Genomic DNA, 26,387 nt, shown 5'->3' with positions numbered 1-26,387 from the left:
ATAAAAATTTGTCATCTCCTCACAATTATAAATTTTATGTAGAGTGTTATTTCTTCCTGTCCCAATAGGTGGTTATGTGATTGTGGAAGATTTTGATGTGCACAGTGGAGCCACCACTGCCTTGGTCAGTTCCCGCATCCCAAATGAAGAGTATGGTTTCTGCTTCAAATTTTTCTTTTCACTGAGTGGGGATGATGGTGCTCAGCTAAAGATATCATCACGAAATGATGAGAGCATGAATATCTTGTGGTCTCTGGTAGGAGAGCAAGGCCCAGACTGGCTCTATGGACAGGTAATGAAGAGAGTAAAGTTACTTAACTATGTAATAATGTATTCTGAATGTAAACATTTTCTTATCTGAATAAAATAATTTAAGGCAGATTTTTTTCAACACGTTGGCCATCTCCCACCGAGGCATGGTGACCCATAAAAGAAAGAAACACGTTCACCATCATTCACACATAATCACTGTCTTTGCAGAGGCACTCAGATATGACATTTTAGATGTCACTCCAAACAGCCAGTATCCCAAACCCCTCCTTTAAAGTACAGGCATTGTATGTCTCACCTCCAGGACTCAAGTCCAGCTAACCTGTTTCCCTGATCCCTTCACAAAATATTATCCTGCTCACACACCAACAGCTCATCAGGTCCCAAAAACCATTCGTCTCCATTAACTCCTATCTAACGTGCTCGCACATGCCATAGTATATACATATATATTTTTATCACACTAGCTGTAGGGAGAGAAACTTACCGTCATTCATTCACTCTATCACTATTTTGCCAGAGACATGTCAATACTGCACTTCAGATGCCCCTCCAAACTGCAGATATCCCTCCACCCCTCCTTCAGAGTGCATGCACTGTACTTTCCACCTTTAGGACTCAAGTATAACTAACCAGTTTTCCAGAATCCTTCACAAGTGATGTCTTGCTCACACTCCAACATTCATCAAGTCCCAAAAACCATTTGCCTTCACTCACTCCTATCTAACACATTCACACATGCCTGTTGGATATCCAAGCCCCTCACACACAAAACCTCCTTTACCTCCTCTGAAATGCAATGCATAATTAATGGCTATCTTTTGTGCCTACCATTTTATTAATTCATTGAAACTACATTATTTGTATGACTTAGAGAAATAAACATTATTATTATTATTATTAGGGTGACTCCTACCCTGCCTTCTTTCCACAACGCCATCCAAGTCATCCTATTTTGTTCCATCTTCTAAATATCCAAACCACCTCAGCAACCCCTCCTTAGCCCTCTGGATAATATTTTTAGTAGTGTCACCCCTCCTCCTTCTTTCTAGGCTACGAATTTTCTGCATAAAATTTACACGACACATTGCCTCATTCATGATACCTCCACTACCTCCAACCTCTTCCTCACTACAACATTCAGAACCCCTGCTTCACACCTATATAAGTGTGTTATAACCACTATACAGTGAAACCTTGGTTGTCGACTGCATTACTTGTCGATTTGTTCGACAAGTAATACAGTCGAATAAGGGATTCAAGAAAACAAATAATGCAGTTGAATGAGGTATTTGAGAAGAAAGTGTCCTGGTTTTCATACGTTCTCTTGGTTGTTGACCAACAACGTGAACAGCTTGGGTCATGTGCTTACTAACTCGCGTGCTGTAAACTTCTCTTAAGCTTTTGTTGTGCATATTGTGAACTTTTGTTGTTTTGCAGTTTTGGTGCAATTTTTTTTTATTGTGAGATAAGCCATTATGGGTCCAAGGAAGGATAAAGAGATGAAAACAAAAAGAAAGGTTGTAAAAAACACTGTTGAGTTTTAAAAAGAAGTCATTAGAGAGTATGAGAAGATAGGTTGTGTGTGTTTGATATAGCAAAACTTTTTGGTAGATCAAAGTCTACCATTAGCATGATCCTGGGCCAAAGGGAAAAAATTAAAGCAGCTGACCTTGCAAAAGGCACAAATGTGATATCAAAGCAAAGGCCACAAATTACTGAGGATGTTGAAAAACTCTTGTTGATGTGGATAAACAAAAACCAGTTACTCGGTGAGTGTTTCAGAGACCATTATTTGTGAAAAAATGAGGTAGTTGCATGATAACCTGAAAAATTCCCCTAAACTAGTGCTTACACTCAATCTTTCAAGGCTAGTAATAGTTGGTTTGATAATCTTAAGAAAAGAAGTGACATTCATAGTGTGGGTAGGTATGGGGAGGCTGCCAGTACTGACAAAGTGTCTGTTGAAAAGTATGTTACTGAATTCCAAAAGTACATAGAGGCTGGGGGGGGGTTTGTCCCCCATTAAGTGTTTAATTGTGATGTGACTGGCCTCTTCTGGAAGAAAATGCCCAAGAGGGCCTACATAACTGAAGAGGTAAAGTCAGTGCTAGGACACAAACCAATGAAGGACAGGCTCACACTGTTACTGTGTGGTAATGCAAGTGGGGACTTGAAATTGAAACACTTACTTGTTTATCTTTCCAAAAATCCACAAGTTTTTAAGAAGAACATGTTATGAAAAACAAATTGGCTGTAATGTGGAGGGCCAACTCGAAAGCTTTGGTAACAAGACTATTTTTTATTGAGCGGGATCATGAGGTCTTAGCTCCCACTGTCAACAATACCTCACTACAAAACAATTGTCACTTAGGTCCCTTTTACTTATGGATAATGCTCCTACTCACCCTCCAGGCTTGGAAAATGAGCTGCTAGAGGAGTTCAATTTTATAATTGTGAAGTTCTTGCCTCCAAAACACCACTCCTTTCATCCAGCCCATGGACCAGAAGGTCTTTTCTAACTTCAAAAAACTCTACACTAAAGCACATTTTGAAAGGTGCTTTGAAATCACTTAAGAAATAAATTTAACCCTTAGGGAGTTCTGGAAGGACCATTTCAAAATCCTCACCTGCTTGAGGCTTATATAGACAAAGCCTGGGAAAAAATATGTCTTCCAGGGCCATGCAGTCAGCATGGAAGAAGTTGTGGCCTGACCTTTGTAGCAGCCAGGGATTTTGAAGGCTTTGAAGATGAGCCTGAGCCAGTAGAGGATAGTGTGTCCCTGGGAAAGACCTTGTGCCTAGAGGTGACTGAAGATGATGTGGAGGAGTTAGTGGAGGAGCATAGAACTGAACTCACCACAGAAGAACTTATTGCTGCTTCAGAAGGAGCAGCAACAGATTGCAACAGAGGAGCTGTCATCAGAAGAAGAGGAGGGGAAGGAATGATGTGCCCATTGCACTTGTCAAGGAAATGAGTGCTAAATGGTGTGAAGTGCAGGAGTTTGCTGAAAAAATACCATCCAGACATAGCAGTGGCCACCATCTCTCTAACATGTACAATGATAATATAATGTCTCAGTTTAGATAAGTGTTAAAAGAGGGCTTGAAACAAACCTCACTGGACAGGTTTTTAGTGAAACAAAGAACCAGTGAGCCAGAACAAGGTGTAAATAGTGAAAAGAGACAAAGAAGAGAAACAACACCAGAAGCACAGTTGCCTGACATATTAATAGAAACCATTTCTCCTTCCAAGCAGCAACATATCCCCTCTTCTCCTCCACCTCCTGCTTCCATTATGCCATTAGCTCTCCTTTGATATATAAGAGGCAGTTAAATTTTCGTATACTGTACAATATTTCAGTTATAGTTTTTTTTAGTATTCATTTTACAGTTTTATGTAGTAGTTAGTGCATTTTTAATAAATTATTAAATTGTCATTTGGGGTCTGGAACAGATTAATTATGTTTACATTATTCTTTATGGGAAAAAATTGCTTTGGTTGTCATCCATTTTGGTTGTTGAATCGACATCTGGAACAAATTAAGTTCAACAACTGAGGTTCCACTGTACTCCCATACATTTCCCCTTTTTGCCTCCATGGATAACATTCTTTGTCTCCACAGATGCCTTAGTGCACCACCCACCTGTTTCCCCTTATTATTCTATGGTTTACTTCATCTTTAAATAAACCTATCTTCTAACAAGTTCACTCCCAAATATCTGAACCCATTTACTTCCTCCATACTCCCTCCTACCACTCTGATATCCAATCTTTCAATACCTAAATCTTTTTTTACCCTCATCACCTTTCTCTTTCCTATGTTCACTTTTAATTTTGTTATTTTACAAACCCTCCCAAGTTTGTCTGCCAACCTTTGCATCTTCTCTTCAGAATCTCCCAGAAGTACTGCCAAAAAGCAACTGTGACAACTCCCACTTTATATTAGATTTTTCATCTTTTAATCTCATGCCTCTTCCCAACACCCTGGCATTCACTTCTGTTAATCCCGGTCTATAAATATGTTAAACAACCATGGTGATGTCAAACATTCCTCTCTAAAGGAACTATGCACATGCTCCCAGTCCCTAAGTACCTTTCTCCTTTTCATACATTTACTGAACAAATGCACCAACCTGTTCAAAATTGTTTTCCCATCTGCTTTTAATATTTCTGTCTTGATCCCATCAATCCCAGCTTCTTTACTCCTTTTCATTCTTCTTACTGCCTCATGCACCTCCTCCACACTCACATTTGGCTCTTTCTCAGTCCCAAATGATGTTATATCTCCCTGCTCAACAAATAAAATCACTGTCTCTCTCTCTCTCTTTCTCTCTCTCTCTCTCTCTCTCTCTCTCTCTCTCTCTCTCTCTCTCTCTCTCTCTCTCTCTCTCTCTCTCTCTCTCTCTCTCTCTCTCTCTCTCTCTCTCTCTCTCTCTCTCTCTCTCTCTCTCTCTCTCTCTCTCTCTCTCTCTCTCTCTCTCTCTCTCTCTCTCTCTCTCTCTCTCTCTCTCCCTCTCTCTCTCTCTCTCTCTCTCTCTCTCTCTCTCTCTCTCTCTCTCTCTCTCACCTCTCTCTCTCTCTCTCTCTCTCTCTCTCTCTCTCTCTCTCTCTCTCTCTCTCTCTCTCTCTCTCTCTCTCTCCTCTCTCTCTCTCTCTCTCTCTCTCCTCTCTCTCTCTCCTCTCTCTCTCTCTCTCTCTCTCTCCTCTCTCTCTCTCCTCTACACAGGGTTTGACAAGGTTAAGGATCCCTAGCTTTATTGACAGCTATTTACAGGTTAAGGATTCCTAACTTTATTGACAAGCTAAGAGCTGTTACCTACATCAGCTCATTTGAAAGCATTTTTATTGTTATGAGACATACAAGTAGGGAACAGGATGAAGTTGGAGCCATCTGTGGGCCAGCATTTTCATTTGATCAACTGCGTTATCTCGTTGACATCATTATGCTGTAGAATGTGTTCCATACTGAGTCATCCTGGGTATGTAAGATCTCAGATGGGAGTGATGTTCTGGAGAAGGGTACAGCCAGAGTGAAAGTTGCTGCTTTCTGCCCGTCTTGTGGCATAAAAGCTTGTTTCACGCTGTCTCGAAGTGGATCCAAGTGTGGAGTATTTTGACAATATTGGCCTTGTACATAACAGTAAGGCCACCCACATCCCTCCTATGTTGAAGGCTCTGCTGAAATGACAGATCTATCCAGGATGGGTCCAGGCGAGAGATGACGTCTTGCTCTGTTCTCTACTCTGGCAAGCAGTCGCAGATGAGAGGGGGGCAGGCAAACCAAGAAAGTGGAGCATACTCAAGGTGTGGAGCGTACTTGTGCCTCGTGCAGGATCTTGTAACCCCTACTGTCAAGCAGATGCGAGATCTGAGAAGTGCTGTAAGCTTCCTGGCTGCCTTGTTTGCAAGATTTACAACATGGTTCTTCATGGTTGGTTTGGAGTCAAATTTCACCCCAAGGATATCAACTTCTTCTCCAGGTGCCAACATCGTCCCATTCATCCTTACTACTGCACCAGCATTACCATCATGGTGCCTAGAGGCGATCATCATTTGCGTTTTCTCAGGTGCAAATGTTACTTGCCATCTATTTCCCCAAGCTGATATAGCTCTCAGCTGGTGATTGATGTAAGCTTAGAGCAGCTGGCATTTCTTCTCCTCCTCTCCTCTCTCTCTCCTCTCTCTCTCTCTCTCTCTCTCTCTCTCTCTCTCTCTCCCTCTCTCTCTCTCTCTCTCTCTCTCTCTCTCTCTCTCTCTCTCTCTCTCTCTCTCTCTCTCTCTCTCTCTCTCTCTCTCTCTCTCTCTCTCTCTCTCTCTCTCTCTCTCTCTCTCTCTCTCTCTCTCTCTCTCTCTCTCTCTCTCTCTCTCTCTCTCTCTCTCTCTCTCTCTCTCTCTCTCTCTCTCTCTCTCTCTCTCTCTCTCTCTCTCTCTCTCTCTCTCTCTCTCTCTCTCTCTCTCTCTCTCTCTCTCTCTCTCTCTCCTCTCTCTCTCTCTCTCTCTCCTCTCTCTCTCTCTCTCTCTCTCTCTCTCTCTCTCTCTCTCTCTCTCTCTCTCTCTCTCTCTCTCTCTCTCTCTCTCTCTCTCTCTCTCTCTCTCTCTCTCTCTCTCTCTCTCTCTCTCTCTCTCTCTCTCTCTCTCTCTCTCTCTCTCTCTCTCTCTCTCTCTCTCTCTCTCTCTCTCTCTCTCTCTCTCTCTCTCTCTCTCTCTCTCTCTCTCTCTCTCTCTCTCTCTCTCTCTCTCTCTCTCTCTCTCTCTCTCTCTCTCTCTCTCTCTCTCTCTCTCTCTCTCTCTCTCTCTCTCTCTCTCTCTCTCTCTCTCTCTCTCTCTCTCTCTCTCTCTCTCTCTCTCTCTCTCTCTCTCTCTCTCTCTCTCTCTCTCTCTCTCTCTCCTCTCTCCCATCAACATTTAACAACTCAGAATATTCCATCCATTTTTCCAATGATTCCACTTCACCATCTAATAACTCCCTTCTTTTGTTTTTAACTGTTAAATTCATTCTTTCCCTAGGCTTTCTCAACTTATTAATCACACTCCAAAAGTTTTTCTTATTTTCATCAAAATTTGTTGACAAAACTCTCACCCACTCGCTCATTTGCTCTCCCTTTACACTCACTCCCTCACTACTCCTAACCTTTCTTTTATGTACTCTCTAATTTATACAGCATTAGCCCTCCTCTGACAGGTAAGAGGCAGATAAATTCCATGTGCTGTATAAATTCTGTGTGCTGTATAATTTTATACATTGTTTTATGTAGTAGTTAGTATTTTATTGTTAATAAATTTTTATACGTATAGTTATTTTTGGTCTGGAATAGATTCATTCTATTTACATTATTCTTTATGGGAAAAATTGGTTTGGTTGTTGACCATTTTGGTTGTTAAACCAACATCTGGAACAAATTAAGTTCAACAACCACATGTTCCAGTGTATATACACTGTTGAGATACACACCTATAGGTATATATACTCTTGGGGAAAAATATGATTAATTAAGAAGTGTTTTTCTCAACGAAAATCATTTGTTATAGTGAAACTAGCTGTAAATTAATTTTAAATTTATCTATACAGCATATGGAGTTGTATCTGACTTAATTTTACAGTGGGCCCCCGGTATTCGATATTAATCCGTTCCTGAGAGCTCATCGAATACCGATAATATCGAGAACCGAATCAATTTTCCTCATAAGAAATAATGGAAATCAAATTAATCTGTGCAAGACACCCAAAAGTATGAAAAAAAAAATTTTACTACATGAAATATTAAGTTTAATGCAATAGAAGTTTAATGCAATAGAATAATTACAATAACAATAAAATAATTGACACTTACCTTTAATGAAGATCTGGTGATGATTGATGGGATGGGAGGAGGGGAGAGGTGTTAGTGTTTAGAAGGGGAATCCCCTTCCATTAGGACTTGAGGTAGCAAGTCCTTTTCCGGGGTTACTTCCCTTCTTCTTTTAATGCCACTAGGACCAGCTTGAGAGTCACTGGACCTCTGTCGCACAACAAATCTGTCCATAGAGCTCTGTACCTCCCGTTCCTTTACGATTTGTCTAAAATGGGCCACAATGTTGTCATTGTAATAGTCACCAGCAAGGCTTGCAATAGCTGTGTTAGGGTGATTTTCATCCATAAAGGTTTGCACTTCAACCCACTGTGCACACATTTCCTTAATTTTTGAAGTAGGCACAATGGAGTCCACAACTGGCATAGGCTTCTCAGGGTTACCCCCCAACACTTCAAAATCTTTCTTAATTTCCATACTAATTCTCACCCTTTTTACCACAGGGTTGGCACTAGAAGCTTTCTTGGGGCCCATGGTGACTTATTTTGCAGAAACAAGCACCAAACACAGTGATAATATGGATAATATGGAATGTACCGAATGTATCCTTAGATGCGCGCACACTGGCTGGCTTGTAAACACTGGCACACACGGGGCAGTTCAGGCCACACGTGGACAGGTCTCGTATGAATCGTATCGAATACCGGGTTTTCAATCGAATACCGAGGAAATTTTTTTGCGATATAATGCATCGAATACCGGGGGTCCACTGTATTTATTATTCATTTACGTATATAGAAATACAGTTTTTGTGATAGGCAGTTATGGTCATACACATGTATTCAAAGCTTGGTGAACATTCTTTTTTAATATGAATGACTATACTGAGATGGGCTACTATCTCCAAAATACCCATGAAGATATTTTTAACCTTTTGACTGTCAGTGTCGTATATAGTATACGTCTTATGAGCCAGTGTTTTTGACGTATTAATACGCCAAAATTTTAGCAGTTTCAAATCAAGGGGGAGAAAGCTAGTAGGCCTACATGTGAGAGAATGGATCTGTGTGGTCAGTGTGAGCAGTATAAAAAAATCCTGCAGCACACAGTGCATAATGAGAAAAAAACTTCGACCGTGTTTTTGGATTAAAATGCCGACTTTGAGGTGTATTTATGGTTATATTCTCATTTTCTTGGTCTCATTTGATAGAATGAACGGCATATTACAGAAATAGAGATGATTTTGATTGGTTTCACGATGAAAAGGACCTTGAAATTGAGCTCAAAGTAGCGGAAATGTTCAATTTTTGCCGATGTTCAAGAGTAAACAAACAACAAACAAACAAATTTTATTCCTTTGCAAGATTAGATTACATTGAGATTATGAAATTACAATAATGAGTTGCAGTGCAAAGAGACCCACTATCATGCCTAGGCATTATGGGCAGACTTAATTTTAATGGCTTCATTTCATAAGAAAAATAATTTTTTTTCTCGAATATTTTGTGACACAGAGAGACACTTCAGGATTTGGGATCTCAACAATCAAAGAGTTAAGCAGAATAAATTTTCTTTTTATTGCTACTCTATAATAATGAAGCTTGAAACTCGGAAATATTTTTGTAGATGTAGTGGTATTAAATGCTGTTGATGTTGTATTTTTAATGTAGAAATGATCATATAGATTTTTGCTTTTATGAAACTTATGGTATCAGTATCTTTTGAGAACTATTAAAGGAACATTTCTCAACATATTTATAGGTTGGCATTCCTGGGTCATCTGCACATGAAGAATTTGAGATTGTCATTGAAGGGATTACTGGGTCATATGCTGAAGGATGGATTGCCTTAGATGATCTCTCTACTTCAGTTGGTGAATGTCTCATTCTACCACCAGCAGCTACACCTTCACCACCCATCACACCCAACCCACGTAAGATATATCTCACATTAATACTCATCATTTGTTTTTCATTAAATTAATATATAAGATAAATATTGATTTCATTTGAAAAAATATTTTGGATTGTAATAGAGTACTTACTGAGGTTCTCACTGTATAGCTGGTGACATCTTCAACTGTGATTTTGAAGAAAATATGTGCTCAGTGGTGCAAGTTACATCAGATGATTTTGACTGGGTGTACCAGAGCAATGTAGATAACTCTGAGCTTCCTCCTGGTGGTTACATGGTAATGGATGCTCAGGGACACGATAAAGGACAGAGAGCAGTCATTTCAACTCCAGAGTTGACCCACCTCGGGCTTCAGTGTGTCAGTTTCATGTATGTAATTTATCTAACCAGTTTGACAGTTGTGGATTTTTAACCATATTGTCTAATTATGCATATTATCTTGAGATAATCATGGAAAACAAAGAGTTATTAAAGGCATTTTTCATTTGTACGTCACTAGAGATCTCTGTTTAAAACATTTCTTAGTTCTACAAGATATATTAAATTAGAATTTTTTATAACTTTTTTTTTTTTTACATTGTTTTATATATATTTTTCTATTTTTTAACTTACTGGCCATCTTCTACCAAGGTAGGGTCCCCTTAAAAGGAAACACTTTAACCATCATTCACACTAACACTGTCTTTTCCAGAAGCATGCAGATATGACAGTTCAGATATTCATTCAAGCAGCAGATATACCAAACCCCTCCTATAGAGTGCAGGCACTGTACTTCCCACTTCCAGGACTCAAGTCTGACTAGCTGGTTTCCCTGAATCCCTTCACAAAATATTACCCTGCTCACACTTCAACAGCTCTTCAGGTCTCAAAAACTATTTGTTTCCACTCCTGTCTAACATAGTCATACATGCCTGCTGGATATCCAAGCCCCTTGCACACAAAATCTCCTTTACTCCCTCCCTCCCTCCATCCATTGCTAGGATGTCCCCTACCTCACCTTGCCTCCACTATAGATATATACACCTTCCAAGTCATCCTGTTTTGCTCCATCCTCTCTAAATGACCAAATCACCTCAACCTCTCCTCAGCCCTCCAGATAATACTCTTAGTAACTTTGGTTGTTTTCTTAGTCTCCAAACTATGAATTCTCTGCATAATATTTACACAATACATTTGCCCTCAGACATGACATCTCCAACCTACTCTTGACTGTAGCATTCACAGCCCAAGCATCACACCCACATAAGAGAGTTGATGCTTTTATACTTTTATACATTCTCCTCTTTGCCTTCATGTATAACATTCTTTGTCTTCATTGATACCTCAATGTACCACCCACCTTTTTCCCTTCAGCAATTCTATGGTTCACCTTGTCTTTTGTATACCCATCCACCTACAAGTCCACTTCCATACAAATGAACATGTTCACTTCCTCCATACTCCCTCCTTCCAACCTGATATCCAGTTTTTCATTTCCTAACTTGTTTGTTACCATCATCACCTTGCTGTTATTTATGTTCACTTTCAGCTTTCTTCCATTATACACCCTCTCAAATTCATCCACTAGCCTTTGCAGTTTCTCTTCAGAATCTCCCAAAAGCACAGTGTCGTCAGCAAATAGTAACTGTGCCAACTCTCATTTTATATTAGATTTTGCATATTTTAATCCCACACCTCTTCCCAGCACCCTAGCTCTCACTTCTTTTACAACTCCATGTATAAATATTTTAAACCACCCTGATGACATCACACAGACATGATAACAACATACAAGATGCTGCTGGGAATAGACAAGGTGGACAGAGACAGGATGTTCCAGAGAGGGGACACAGAAACAAGGGGTCACAATTGGAAGCTGAAGACTCAGACGAGTCACAGGGACGTTAGGAAGTATTTCTTCAGTCATAGAGTCGTCAGGAAGTGGAATAGCCTAGCAAGTGAAGTAGTGGAGGCAGGAACCATACATAGTTTTAAGAAGAGGTATGACAAAGCTCAGGAAGCAGAGAGGGAGAGGACCTAGTAGCAACCAGTGAAGAGGCAGGGCCAGGAGCTGAGTGAGTACAATTAGATGAGCACACACACACACACACACTCACACACACACACACACACACACACACACACACACACACATGGAAGACGGCAAATGTAGTTCCCATTTTCAAAAAAGGAGACAGAAAAGAGGCACTAAACTATAGACCTGTGTCATTGACGTGTATAGTATGCAAAATTATGGAGAAGATTATCAGGAGGAGAGTGGTGGAGCACCTGGAACGGAACAGGAGTATAAATGCCAACCAGCACGGATTCACGGAAGGCAAATCCTGTGTCACAAACCTTCTGGAGTTTTATGATAAAATAACAGAAGTAAGACAAGAGAGAGAGGGGTGGGTTGATTGCATCTTCTTGGACTGCAAGAAGGCCTTTGACACAGTTCCTCACAAGAGATTAGTGCAGAAGCTAGAGCATCAGGCGCATATAACAGGAAGGGCACTGCAATGGATCAGAGAATACCTGACAGGGAGGCAACAACGAGGCATGGTACGTAATGATGTATCACAGTGGGCACCTGTGACGAGCGGGGTCCCACAGGGGTCGGTCCTAGGACCAGTGCTATTTTTGGTATATGTGAACGACATGACGGAAGGGTTAGACTCAGAAGTGTCCCTGTTTGCAGATGATGTGAAGTTAATGAGGAGAATTAAATCTGATGAGGACCAGGCAGGACTTCAAAGAGACCTGGACAGACTGGACACCTGGTCCAGCAAATGGCTTCTCGAATTTAATCCTGCCAAATGCAAAGTCATGAAGATAGGGGAAGGGCACAGAAGACCACAGACAGAGTATAGGCTAGGTGGCCAAAGACTGCAAACCTCACTCAAGGAGAAAGATCTTGGGGTGAGTATAACACCGAGCATGTCTCCGGAAGCACACATCAATCAGATAACTGCTGCAGCATATGGGCGCCTGGCAAACCTGAGAACAGCATTCCGACACCTTAGTAAGGAATCATTCAAGACACTGTACACCGTGTATGTCAGGCCCATACTGGAGTATGCAGCACCTGTTTGGAACCCGCACTTGATAAAGCACGTCAAGAAACTAGAGAAAGTACAAAGGTTTGCGACAAGGTTAGTTCCAGAGCTAAGGGGAATGTCCTATGAAGAAAGATTAAGGGAAATCGGCCTGACGACACTGGAGGACAGGAGGGTCAGGGGAGACATGATAACGACATATAAAATACTGCGTGGAATAGACAAGGTGGACAAGGACAGGATGTTCCAGGGAGGGGACACAGAAACAAGAGGCCACAATTGGAAGTTGAAGACACAAATGAGTCAGAGAGATAGTAGGAAGTATTTCTTCAGTCATAGAGTTGTAAGGCAGTGGAATAGCCTAGAAAATGACGTAGTGGAGGCAGGAACCATACACAGTTTTAAGACGAGGTTTGATAAAGCTCATGGAGCGGGGAGAGAGAGGGTCTAGTAGCAACCGGTGAAGAGGCGGGGCCAGGAGCTAGGACTCGACCCCTGCAACCACAAATAGGTGAGTACAAATAGGTGAGTACACACACACACACACACACACACACACACACACACGCACACGCACAAACACGCACATGCACACACACACGCATACTCACACACACATATGCACACGTGCACACAGGCACACGCATGCATGCACACACACACACACACACAGCCAGGAGCCATGAATTGACCCCTGCAACTACATATAGGTGAGTACACTACATTCCATTTGTATTTTTCAAAAACAATAACTTTATAACTTTTACCTATTTTTAACAGGTACCGGTTTATAGGCTGTGAGAGTGGCACACTGTTGCTGTTCTTCACTATTCGTGGAGATCGAAGTGAGCCAGTTTGGCGGCGAGACACCACTACCATACCTGCCTGGATCCTGGCTTATATTGAGATAGATGCTGGAGATTCCTACTTGGTACTTTACTATAATATACTTATATTGTTTAGTGAGATTTTATTAAAAACACAGTACAGTGGACCCTCGACCAATGATGGCATCGATTAACGATAAATCTGACTAGCGATACATTTTAACGCAAAAATTTTGCCTCGACTAGCGCTAAAAAACTCGACCAACACTATTCGTTCCGTCTGAGACGCGTCCACTTCTGGCCAGTGTTTACAAGCCAGCCAGCCACTGCGGTCGCTTCCAAGCATACAATCGGAACATTTCATATTATCACAGCCTTTTTAGTGATTGCACCTGCAAAATAAGTCACCATGGGCCCCAAGAAAGCTTCTAGTGCCAACCCTACAGCAAAAAGGGTGAGAATTACTATGGATATGAAGAAAGAGATCATTGCTAAGTATGAAAGTGGAGTGCGTGTCTCCAAGCTGGCCAAGTTGTACACAAAACCCCAATCAACCATCGCTACTATTATGGGCAAGAAAACGGCAATCAAGGAAGCTGTTCTTGCCAAAGGTGCAACTATGTTCTCGAAACTGAGATCGCAAGTACTCGAAGATGTTGAGAGACTGTTATTGGTGTGGATAAACGAAAAACAGATAGCAGGAGATAGCATCACTCAAGCGATCATATGTGAAAAGGCTAGGAAGTTGCATAACGATTTAATTAAAAAAATGCCAGCAACTAGTGGTGATGCGAGTGAATTTAAGGCCAGCAAAGGTTGGTTTGAGAGATTTAAAGGGAAGGGAAGTAACCCATCCCATCAATCATCACCTGATCTTCAATAATGGTAAGTGTCATGTAACTGTGCATGTCTTCTTCAGTTTGTGTGTATTAAAATTAATATTTCATGTGGTAAAAACAATTTTTTTTTCATACTTTGGGGTGTCCTACACGGATTAATTTGATTTCCATTATTTCTTATGGGGAAAATTAACTTGACTAACGATAATTTTGACTAACGATGAGCTCTCAGGAATGGATTAATAGCGTTAGTCGAGGGTCCACTGTACTACAGTACATTGACAGATAGATGGGTTATAATTTAGTCAGATTTTCCCTGCATGTGATAGCCTGCAGCTGTATCAGATTTTAAAAACATTCTTGTGTATTTTCAGTTTTATATTAAAATTCAATAATTTTAATAATTGTGAGTCTCTTTAATAATTTATTGATAAGGATGTATGAATAAATTATAATTTTAGTTGCATTTGCTATTTGTATTTTATTATATTTTTAATATATTTTTATTATATATCAATATTAATAATAGTTTGTGAAGGGATTCAGGGAAACCAGTTAGCCAGACTTGAGTCCTGGACATGGGAAGTCCATTGCCTTCACTTTAAAGGAAGGGTTTTGGGATATTTGTGGTTTGGAGTGACATCTGAACTATCGTACCTATGCACCTCTGCAAAGACAGTGATTATGTGTAAATGATGGTGAAAGTGCTTCTTTTTTGGGTCACCCTGCCTCAGTGGAAGATGGCCAGCTTGTTGAAAAAAAATGATAATGCTGTATGCATAATAATTTTTAGTAACTTATGAACGATTTCCACCATGGCAGAGTGATCTTCCTAAAAAGAAAGAATTCATCCTTTATTCTAGCTACTTTTCTAGAAGAATAAGGTCAGTATTTAACTACCAAAGGACAGCACCCTTATTCTACTTTAAATGTAAAGGCTCTGTACTACCCAACCTTTCATAAATATTATCTTGCTCATGGTACAGCATCACATATCTCATGAACTACTCTCCTCTGCTGATTTCATTCAAGCAAACTCACATATGCTTGCTAGATTTTTAAATACACCACTGTTTTCCCAACCCTTCCTCAGCTGATACTTTTATCTCTAGCTTTGTTATGGAAGATGTTAAGTGAATGTTTAGGGATGAACTAAGCAATATGGTGAATGTGCTGTAGTAGTAAAGGCTTCTGAGGAGGGCATTGATTGTAGTACTTGGAGAAAAACAAAGTAACAGTTCCCCAGTAAGTAACCAGTTAACAAAATAATACATATTTCTTGACCTATTGTTACCAAAAACATGAACCCACCACAGATTCATCAAATGACTATATAGCAAAAATAAATGCATTTGATTAATTACCACTTAGTGACAGAATACTGTATAGATCTTTACTTGTCTAAGAAATATAAATTCAGATCCCCTATTTCTTGAGAGGTGTAATCTTGACTACACAGCCTGTAGTCGTTGGAGTGCCACAGGGTAGTGTCCTTGGCCCTCTGCTCTTTCTCATTTACACCAGTGATCTCTTCAATGCATCTCATCTCATCTTAAACCACTTCTATTTGCAGATGACATTACTTATGTCTTCTCCCACTCAAACCCGACTATGTTCAGTGGCACTGTTAACCACGAGCTACTAAAAATATCTTTGTGGGTGACAACCAACGAACTCTCAATATAGACAAATCGTACTACAGTAGGGCCCCGCTTTACAGCGCTTCGCCTTATGGTGTTCCGCTGATATGGCAATTTCAAATTATGACCAAAACTCTCTATATGGCTAGCGATCTTTCTAATACACCATATGCCACCCGGTTTGTTTACATTCTCCGTGAGCACATCTCTCTATTATGTTTGGAAACTTTCCAGAATTTCAAGTGTTTTAAAGTTATTGCATATTTTATATGTACTCTGATAATTGTACTTATGTGTTTTTTTTTTTTTTTTTTCAACAAGTCGGCCGTCTCCCACCGAGGCAGGGTGACCCAAAAAAGAAAGAAAATCCCCAAAAAGAAAATACTTTCATCATCATTCAACACTTTCACCACACTCACACATTATCACTGTTTTTGCAGAGGTGCTCAGAACACAACAGTTTGGAAGCATACACATATAAAGATGCACAACATATCCCTCCAAACTGCCAATATCCCAAACCCCTCCTTTAAAGTGCAGGCATTGTACTTCCCATTTCCAGGACTCAAGTCCGACTATATGAAAATAACCGGTTTCCCTGAATCCCTTCACTAAATATTACCCTGCTCACACCAACAGATCGTCAGGTCCCAAGTACCATTCGTCTCCATTCACTCCTATCTAACACGCTCACGCACGCTTGCTGGAAGTCCAAGCCCCTTGCCCACAAAACCTCCTTTACCCCCTCTCTCCAACCCTTTCGAAGACGACCCCTACCCCGCCTTCCTTCCCTTATAGATTTATATGCTTTCCATGTCATTCTACTTTGATCCATTCTCTCTAAATGACCAAACCACCTCAACAACCCCTCTTCTGCCCTCTGACTAATACATTTATTAACTCCACATCTTTTCCTAATTTCCAAACTCCGAATTTTCTGCATAATATTTACACCACACATTGCCCTTAAATAGGACATCTCCACTGCCTCCAACCGTCTCCTTGCTGCTGCATTTACCACCCAAGCTTCACACCCATATAAGAGTGTTGGTACTACTATACTTTCATACATTCCCTTCTTTGCCTCCATAGATAATGTTTTTTGACTCCACATATACCTCAACGCACCACTCACCTTTTTTCCCTCATCAATTCTATGATTAACCTCATCCTTCATAAATTCATCCGCTGACACGTCAACTCCCAAGTATCTGAAAACATTCACTTCTTCCATACTCCTCCTCCCCAATTTGATATCCAATTTTTCTTTATCTAAATCATTTGATACCCTCATCACCTTACTCTTTTCTATGTTCACTTTCAACTTTCTACCTTTACACACATTCCCAAACTCATCCACTAACCTTTGCAATTTTTCTTTAGAATCTCCCATAAGCACAGTATCATCAGCAAAAAGTAACTGTGTCAATTCCCATTTTGAATTTGATTCCCCAAAATTTAATCCCACCCCTCTCCCGAACACCCTAGCATTTACTTCCTTTACAACCGCATCTATAAATATATTAAACAACCATGGTGACATTACACATCCCTGTCTAAGACCTACTTTTACCGGGAAGTAGTCTCCCTATCTTCTACACACCCTAACCTGAGCCTCACTATCCTCATAAAAACTCTTGACAGCATTTAATAACTTACCACCTATTCCATATACTTGCAACATCTGCCACATTGCTCCTCTATCCACTCTATCATATGCCTTTTCTAAATCCATAAATGCAATAAAAACTTCCCTACCTTTATCTAAATACTGTTCACATATATGCTTCAATGTAAACACTTGATCTACACATCCCCTACCCACTCTGAAACCTCCTTGCTCATTCGCAATCCTACATTCTGTCTTACCTCTAATTCTTTCAATTATAACCCTACCGTACACTTTTCCTGGTATACTCAGTAAACTTATTCCTCTATAATTTTTACAGTCTCTTTTGTCCCCTTTCCCTTTATATAAAGGGACTATACATGCTCTCTGCCAATCCCTAGGTACCTTCCCCTCTTTCATACATTTATTAAACAAAAGTACCAACCACTCCAACACTATATTCCCCCCTGCTTTTAACATTTCTGTCATGATCCCATCAGTTCCAGCTGCTTTACCCCCTTTCATTCTACGTAATGCCTCACGTACCTCCCCCACACTTACATTCTGGCCTTCTTCACTCCTAAAAGATGGTATACCTCCCTGACCAGTGCATGAAATTACTGCCTCTCTTTCTTCCTTAACATTTAAAAGTTCCTCAAAATATTCTCGCCATCTACCTAATACCTCCATCTCCCCATCTACTAACTCCCCTACTCTGTTTTTAACTGACAAATCCATACAAATTAACATACAAATCCAAATGGTTTTTAATACTTGACGTGCTGTTGGAGTGTGAGCAAAGTAACATTTATGAAGGGGATCAGGGAAACCGGCAGGCTGGACTTGAGTCCTGGAGATGGGAAGTACAGTGCCTGCACTCTGAAGGAGGGGTGTTAATGTTGCAGTTTAAAAACTGTAGTGTAAAGCACCCTTCTGGCAAGACAGTGATGGAGTGAATGATGGTGAAAGTTTTTCTTTTTCGGGCCACCCTGCCTTGGTGGGAATCGGCCAGTGTGATAATAATAAAATAAAAAAAAATCCATGCTTTCCCTAGGCTTTCTTAACTTGTTTAACTCACTCCAAAATTTTTTCTTATTTTCATTAAAATTTCATGACAGTGCCTCTCCCACTCTATCATCTGCTCTCCTTTTGCACTCTCTCACCACTCTCTTTACCTTTCTTTTACTCTCCATATACTCTGCTCTTCTTATAACACTTCTGCTTTGTAAAAACCTCTCATAAGCTACCTTTTTCTCTTTTATCACACCCTTTACTTCATCATTCCACCAATCACTCCTCTTTCCTCCTGCCCCCACCCTCCTATAACCACAAACTTCTGCCCCACATTCTAATACTGCATTTTTAAAACTATTCCAACCCTCTTCAACCCCCCCACTACTCATCTTTGCACTAGCCCACCTTTCTGCCAATAGTCGCTTATATCTCACCCGAACTTCCTCCTCCCTTAGTTTATACACTTTCACCTCCCTCTTACTTGTTGTTGCCACCTTCCTCTTTTCCCATCTACTTCTTACTCTAACTGTAACTACAACTAAATAATGATCCGATATATCAGTTGCCCCTCTATAAACATGTACATCCTGGAGCCTACCCATCAACCTTTTATCCACCAATACATAATCTAGTAAACTACTTTCATTACGTGCTACATCATACCTTGTATATTTATTTATCCTCTTTTTCATAAAATATGTATTACTTATTACCAAATCTCTTTCTACACATAGCTGAATTAAAGGCTCCCCAATTACATTTACCCCTGGCACCCCAAATTTACTTACTACTCCCTCCATAACATTTTTGCCCACTTTAGCATTGAAATCCCCAACCACCATTACTCTCACACTTGATTCAAAACTCCCCACGCATTCACTCAACATTTCCCAAAATCTCTCTCTCTCCTCTACACTTCTCTCTTCTCCAGGTGCATACATGCTTGTTATAACCCACTTTTCACATCCAATCTTTATTTTACTCCACATAATCCTTGAATTAATACATTTATAGTCCCTCTTTTCCTGCCATAGCTTATCCTTCAACATTATTGCTACTCCTCCTTTAGCTCTAACTCTATTTGAAACCCCTGACCTAATCCCATTTATTCATCTCCATTGAAACTCTCCCAACCCCTTCAGCTTTGTTTCACTTAAAGCCAGGACATCCAGCTTCTTCTCATTCATAACATCCACAATCATCTCTTTCTTATCATTTGCACAACATCCACGCACATTCAGACTTCCCACTTTGACAATTTTCTTCTTCTTATTCTTTTTAGTAATCTTTATAGGAAAAGGGGTTACTAGCCCATTGTTCCCAGCATTTTAGTTGACTTTTACAACACGCATGGCTTACGGAGGAAAGATTCTTATTCCACTTCCCCATGGATATAAAAGGAAAAGTAATAAGACCAAGAACTATTAAGATAAAATCAAAGAAAACTCAGATGAGTGTGTATAAATAAATTTGTACATGTATGTGTAGTGTGACCTAAGTGTAAGTAGAAGTAGCAAGACATACCTGTAATCTTGCATATTTATGAGACAGAGAAAAGACATCAGCAATCCTACCATCATGTAAAACAATTACAGGCTTTCGTTTTACACTCACTTGGCAGGACGGTAGTACTTCCCTGGGTGGTTGCTGTCTACCAACCTACTACCACCACTCAAACCCGACTATGTTCAGTGGCACTGTTAACGACGAGCTACTAAAAATATCTATGTGGGTGACAACCAACGAACTCTCAATATATGTGTACCTGTAAATAAGTATACTTACACAGTGCTGGCATGCAGGTACACATTAAAATAACTAAGAGTGTCCTTGTAGTCTTAATGCCATAGTAATAATACTAATACAGTGGACCCCAGCATAGCGAACGCCTTGCATAGCGAACAATCCGCATAGCGAACGCTTTGTTCGCTAAAATTTTGCCCCGCATAGTGGACAAAAACCCGCTCAGCGAACTTCGTCCGAGACGCGTCCAATCTGCGCCCTCAGCCAGCCTCACATGTGCCGCCCGTCCCATTGTTTACCAGCCAGCCTCCGCGGTAACATTCAAGCATACACTCGGAATATTTCGTATTATTACAGTGTTTTCGGTGCTGTTTGTGGAAAATAAGTGACCATGGGCCCCAAGAAAGCTTCTAGTGCCAACCCTACACCTCAAAGGGTAAGAATACCCATAGAAATGAAGAAAGAGATCATTGATAAGTATGAAAGTGGAGTACGTATCACCGACCTGGTCAGGTTGTACAAGAAACCAAAATCAACCATCGCTTCTATTGTGGGCAAGAAAACGGCAATCAAGGAAGCTGTTGTTGCCAAAGGTTTAACTGTGTTTTCGAAACAAAGATCGCAAGTGATGGAAGATGTTGAGAGACTCTTATTGGTGTGGATAAATGAAAAACAGCTAGCAGGAGATAGCGTCTCTCAAGCGATCATATGTGAAAAGGCTAGGAAGTTGCATGACGATTTAATTAAAAAAATGCCTGCAACTAGTGATGATGTGAGTGAATTTAAGGCCAGCAAAGGTTGGTTTGAGAGATTTAAGAAGCGTAGTGGCATCCATAGTGTGATACGGCATGGTGAGGCTGCCAGTTCGGACCACAAAGCGGCTGAAAAATATGTGCAGGAATTCAAGGAGTACATAGAAACTGAAGGACTGGAACCTGAACAAGTGTTTAATTGTGATGAAACAGGCCTGTTCTGGAAGAAAATGCCAAGCAGGACCTACATTACTCAGGAGGAAAAGGCACTCCCAGGACATAAGCCTATGAAAGACAGGCTTACTTTGTTGATGTGTGCCAATGCTAGTGGTGATTGCAAAGTTAAGCCTTTATTAGTGTATCACTCTGAAACTCCCAGAGCGTTCAGGCAAAAGAATGTCCTCAAGGATAATTTGTGTGTGCTGTGGAGGGCAAACAGTAAGGCATGGGTCACTAGGGAATTTTTCTATAACTGGTTACACCATGCATTTGCCCCCAATGTGAAAGATTACCTAACTGAAAAGAAATTAGACCTTAAGTGCCTCCTGGTGTTAGACAATGCCCCTAGTCATCCTACAGACGTGGCAGAGCGACTTTATGGGGACATGAGCTTCATTAAGGTGAAGTTTTTGCCTCCTAATACCACTCCTCTCCTGCAACCCATGGACCAGCAGGTCATTTCCAACTTCAAGAAACTGTACACAAAAGCTCTGTTTCAAAAGTGCTTTGAAGTGACCACAGACACTCGATTGACTCTAAAAGAGTTTTGGAAGGATCACTTTAATATCCTCAATTGTGTAAACCTTATAGGTAAGGCTTGGGAGGGAGTGACTAAGAGAACCTTGAACTCTGCTTGGAAGAAACTGTGGCCAGAATGTGTAGACAAAAGGGATTTTGAAGGGTTTGAGGCTAACCCTGAGAGGAGTAGTATACCAGTTGAGGAATCAATTGTGGAATTGGGGAAGTCCTTGGGGTTGGAGGTTAGTGGGGAGGATGTGGAAGAGTTGGTGGAGGAGGACAATGAAGAACTAACCACTGATGAGCTGATAGATCAACTTCAAGAGCAAGAGGCCAGACCTGGGGAAACTGGTTCAAAGGAGGGGAGAGAGAAATTGAAGGAATTGCCTACTTCAAAGATTAAGGAAATGTGTACAAAATGGCTTGAAGTGCAAACCTTTTTTGATGAAAATCACCCTCACACAGCTATTGCAAGCCGTGCTGGTGACTGTTACAATGACACTGTTGTGAACCACTTTAGACAAATCATAAAGGAACGAGAGGTACAGGCCACTATGGACAGATATGTTGTGCGAAAGAAGTCCAGTGACTCTGAAGCTGGTCCTAGTGGCATTAAAAGAAGAAGGGAAGTAACCCCAGAAAAGGACTTGCTACCTCAAGTCCTAATGGAAGGGGATTCCCCTTCTAAACACTAACACTCTCTCTCCCCTCCTCCCATCCCATCAATCATCACCAGATCTTCAATAAAAGTAAGTGTCATGTAATTGTGCATGCCTTTTTCAGTTTGTGTGTACTAAAATTAACATTTTTTTGTGGTAAAAAAAATTTTTTTTTCATACTTTTGGGTGTCTTGCACGGATTAATTTTATTTCCATTATTTCTTATGGGGAAAATTAATTCGCATAGCGAACATTTCGCATAACGACCAGCCCTCTTGCACGGATTAAGTTCGCTATGCGGGGGTCCACTGTACACAATAATAATCACTCTTGGGCACATTAAATGTCTTATTTTACATTAATATAGACATTTTCATTAATCCATCTATGATATTTTCTTCAGAATTATATAAGAAACACGTTACATAGCATATAAACATGCTATGTTTATATGGTATGGAGGTGTGGTTGCCGGGCGGAGGGAAAACATTGTTTCCTCTGGTCCAGCATGAGAGAAAACGTGTATGAATCTGCGTTTGGTCTAGTCACTCCCCATAACACACAATGCTTTTGTTTGCAATTCTCGGCATGAATTATTTATTACTTTGCCTTCGTTTAGGTTGGCATCTAAAAGCAGTTGTTAGAAACGAATAAACTCAGGGAAACAAGGTACAGTGGACCCCCGCTTTACGATCACCTCCCAATGCGACCAATGTAAGTGTATTTATGTAAGTGCATTTGCACGTGTATGTTTGGGGGTCTGAAATGGACTGATCTAATTCACAATATTCCTTATGGGAACAAATTCGGTCAGTACTGGCATCTAAACATACTTTTGGAATGAAAAAATATCGTAAACCGGGGGTCCACTGTATGTCTATGGTAATAATATGGCTCTGGGCTGCATTACATATTATATAGCTATGTAGGTAGGTGCAGCTATGTAGCCAGGCAGACTACATAACTACATCTACCAGCTACCTACACCTGACTTCCTACAAATAAGTACTACTCGCCTCTCACCCTACATTAACCCTTTCAGGGTTTCCAGCATATTAGTATGTCTTATGCACCAGGGTTATTGACGTACTAGTATGTGTAAATTCTAGCGCCTTCAAATCTAGCAAGAGAAAACTGGTAGGCCTACATATAAAAGAATGGGTCTATGTAGTCAGCGTACACAGTATAAAAAAATCCTGCAGCACACAGTGCGTAAAGAGAAAAAAAAAAACTGACTGTGTTTTTAGTTTAAAACAGCTACTTTGCACTGTATTTTTGTATGGTATTTATGGTTGTATTCTAGTTTTTCTGGTCTCATTTTATAGAATGGAAGACATATTACAGAAATTGAGATGATATTGATTGGTTTCACAATGAAAAGTACCTTGAAATTGAGCTCAAATTAGCAGAAATGTTCGATTTTTGCCAACGTTCAAAAGTAAACAAATCATGCCACGCATGCAATACATGTCAACTGGTGAGTGTAATATTCTTTCACAAGTGCGCTGATATTATTTGTACCATTTCTACACTAATGCAGTAGTCTGCATAACAGTAGTTCTTCTATTTTTTTGTGAGAATAAAAATTCAAAGTTGAAAGCAAAAGAAATGTAAGAGGGGCCTGGGGATGTTACTAATGGACAGAGGAAATGTTATTTTAGTGCCAGGAATGTCTGTCTTGTTTATTCTGGACTCTGTTTGGAAATTGGCATCTTCTGAAATTTGTGTGAAATTGGCAAAATTGCCAGTTTCTGACCACTTTATTGGATAGTTGAAATTGGTAAATGGGTGGTTTCTTGTACTCATTTGAAAGGAAATATGGAGTTCTAGCTAAATAGTTATGATTTTTGTCAACTAGTATAATGGAATTGGCCGAAAATAGGGCTCAAAGTGGGCGAAATCGGTGATGCGTAAACATTGTCGAGACCGCTAACTTCGAGAGAGCATAATTCCGTAAGTTTTCCATCAAATTTCATACTTTTGGTGTCATTGTGATTGGGAAAAGATTCTCTATCATTTCATAAGAAAAAAAAAAATTTTTTCCGAAAAATTTTTGACCCTGAAAACAAGTTTAGGAGAGGGCCTCTCGACCCTGAAAGGGTTAAGACTACAAATATTTTAAGGTAAGTAATGAATGTACTGTGTATTATTTTATTTTTTATTGTGTTTTTAATGCCTAGTTCTATTACTAACTTAACCCTTTAACTGTTTCGGTCGTATATATACGTCTTACGAGCCAATGTGTTTGACGTATATATACTAAAAAATTCTAGCAGCTTCAAATCAAGCAGAAGAAAGCTGGTAGGCCGACATGTGAGAGAATGGGTGGTCATTGTGCACCATATAAAAAATCCTGCAGCACGCAGTGCATTATGAGAAAAAAAACTCTGATCGTGTTTTTGGATTAAAATGCCGACTTAGTGGTGTATTTTCGTATAGTATTTATGGTTGTATTCTTGTTTTCTTGGTCTCATTCGATAGAATGGAAAACATGTTATACAAATAGAGGTGATTTTGATTGGTTTTACTATGAGAAGAACCTTGAAATGGAGCTCAAAGTAGGGGAAATGTTTGATTTTTGCCGATGTTCAAAAGTAAACAAATGATGTCATTGTCCAATAAATGTCCAACTAGCCATTCTAATATGCAGTCATGAATGGGTTGACATTATTTATACAATTATTACAATATTGCAGTAGTCTGCATAACAGTAAATCTTCTATTGTTTGTTTGAAAAAAATTCAAAATAGAAAGCAAGAGTAATACCAGAGGGGCCTGGAGATGTGACTGATGAACAAAGAAAATGCTATTTTAGTGCCAGGAATGTCTGCATTGTTCATTCTGGACCCTATTTTGAAATTGTCATATATTTTAATTTGTGTGAAATTGGCCAAATTTCCAATTTCTGACCACATTATTGGGTAGTTGCAATCAGTAAATGGGCAGTTTCTTGTACTCAATCCATAGAACAAATGGAGTTCTAAAGGATTAGCTATGAGTTTGGTCGACTGGAACAATGAGATTTGCTGAAAATAGGGCTCAAAGTGGGAGAAATCGCCGAAGTCGCTAACTTCGTGAGAGAGTAATTCCATAAGTTTTCCATTAAATTTTGTACTTTTGGTGTCATTACCATCAGGAAAAGATTCTCTATCATTTCACAAGAAAAAAATAATTTTTTATTTTTCAAAAATTTTTTGACACCAGGAGACACCTCAGGATTTGGGGTTTCAACAGTCAAAGGGTTAATATAAGTTAGTGTAAATTTGTTGTCTAGCATTTATGTGCATTTATAAGTGGAAAAAATGGCTTTCTGGTTTTCGGCGATGTCTGCTTTCTGGCAGTAGCCATATAAGTGGGGCCTTACTGTACATGCTGTTTGGAAACAAAGCTTTAAATATCCAACTTAACATATCTATAAATGGTTCCCCTATTTCAAGACACATTGAGGGCAGATTTCTTACCCACACCCAACATATAGTCAAGAAGGTCTCCAAAATGGTAGGCATCCTTTCCAACATATGGTTCTGTGTACCCCAAATGGCACTACTTACACTGTACCACTCTCTAATTTACCCTTGCCTCACCCATGGCATTTGTACTTGGGGATCTACAACAACTAATCACCTTCACTCATTAATACCCAAACAAAAAGCTGCTGTGCGAATGATCACTAATTCCTGCACCAGATAACACACCTGTCTGCTCTTAGAGAGTTTGAACTTAATTGTAAACTACACATTGTATGTTATGCAAAGAAATCAAAATTTTGAATTTTGAATCAGTCTGCATGTGCCCATCACACGGTCACACCAAACAAGCATATACCCAAAATTGAGGCAGTTGATTACAAAAGAGCTGAGAAATTGTGCTTCAGAATACAATTGTTTAATTTCTACGTATAACCATTTTCACTCAAACAAATATAAGCCAACTACACTTGCATAAAATGAACATATCAGATATACAAAAAAATCAAGCCCAAAAAAAAAAAAAATGAAAAAAAAATTAATTTTTGAAATTTAACTTGACTATTGTTAACCATGCTCCATTAAAC

General features: G+C 39.9%; 1 protein-coding gene across 1 annotated transcript in view; it reads left to right on the top strand.

Moving 5' to 3' along the window:
• Positions 1 to 26,387, top strand: part of LOC128698701 (MAM and LDL-receptor class A domain-containing protein 2) — a 170,647-nt gene that overhangs the window by 99,021 nt on the left and 45,239 nt on the right. Inside the window, exons 29-32 of the mRNA XM_070084849.1 lie at positions 69 to 292; positions 9,325 to 9,496; positions 9,627 to 9,846; positions 13,293 to 13,443. Of these exons, the coding sequence (XP_069940950.1) occupies positions 69 to 292; positions 9,325 to 9,496; positions 9,627 to 9,846; positions 13,293 to 13,443 (767 nt within the window). The remainder of the gene's footprint in view (positions 1 to 68; positions 293 to 9,324; positions 9,497 to 9,626; positions 9,847 to 13,292; positions 13,444 to 26,387) is intronic.

This window comes from Cherax quadricarinatus, chromosome 14, assembly GCF_038502225.1.
Source record: "Cherax quadricarinatus isolate ZL_2023a chromosome 14, ASM3850222v1, whole genome shotgun sequence".
In the NCBI taxonomy this organism is placed as follows: domain Eukaryota; kingdom Metazoa; phylum Arthropoda; class Malacostraca; order Decapoda; family Parastacidae; genus Cherax; species Cherax quadricarinatus.
This window is presented reverse-complemented; position numbering and strand designations above follow the sequence as displayed.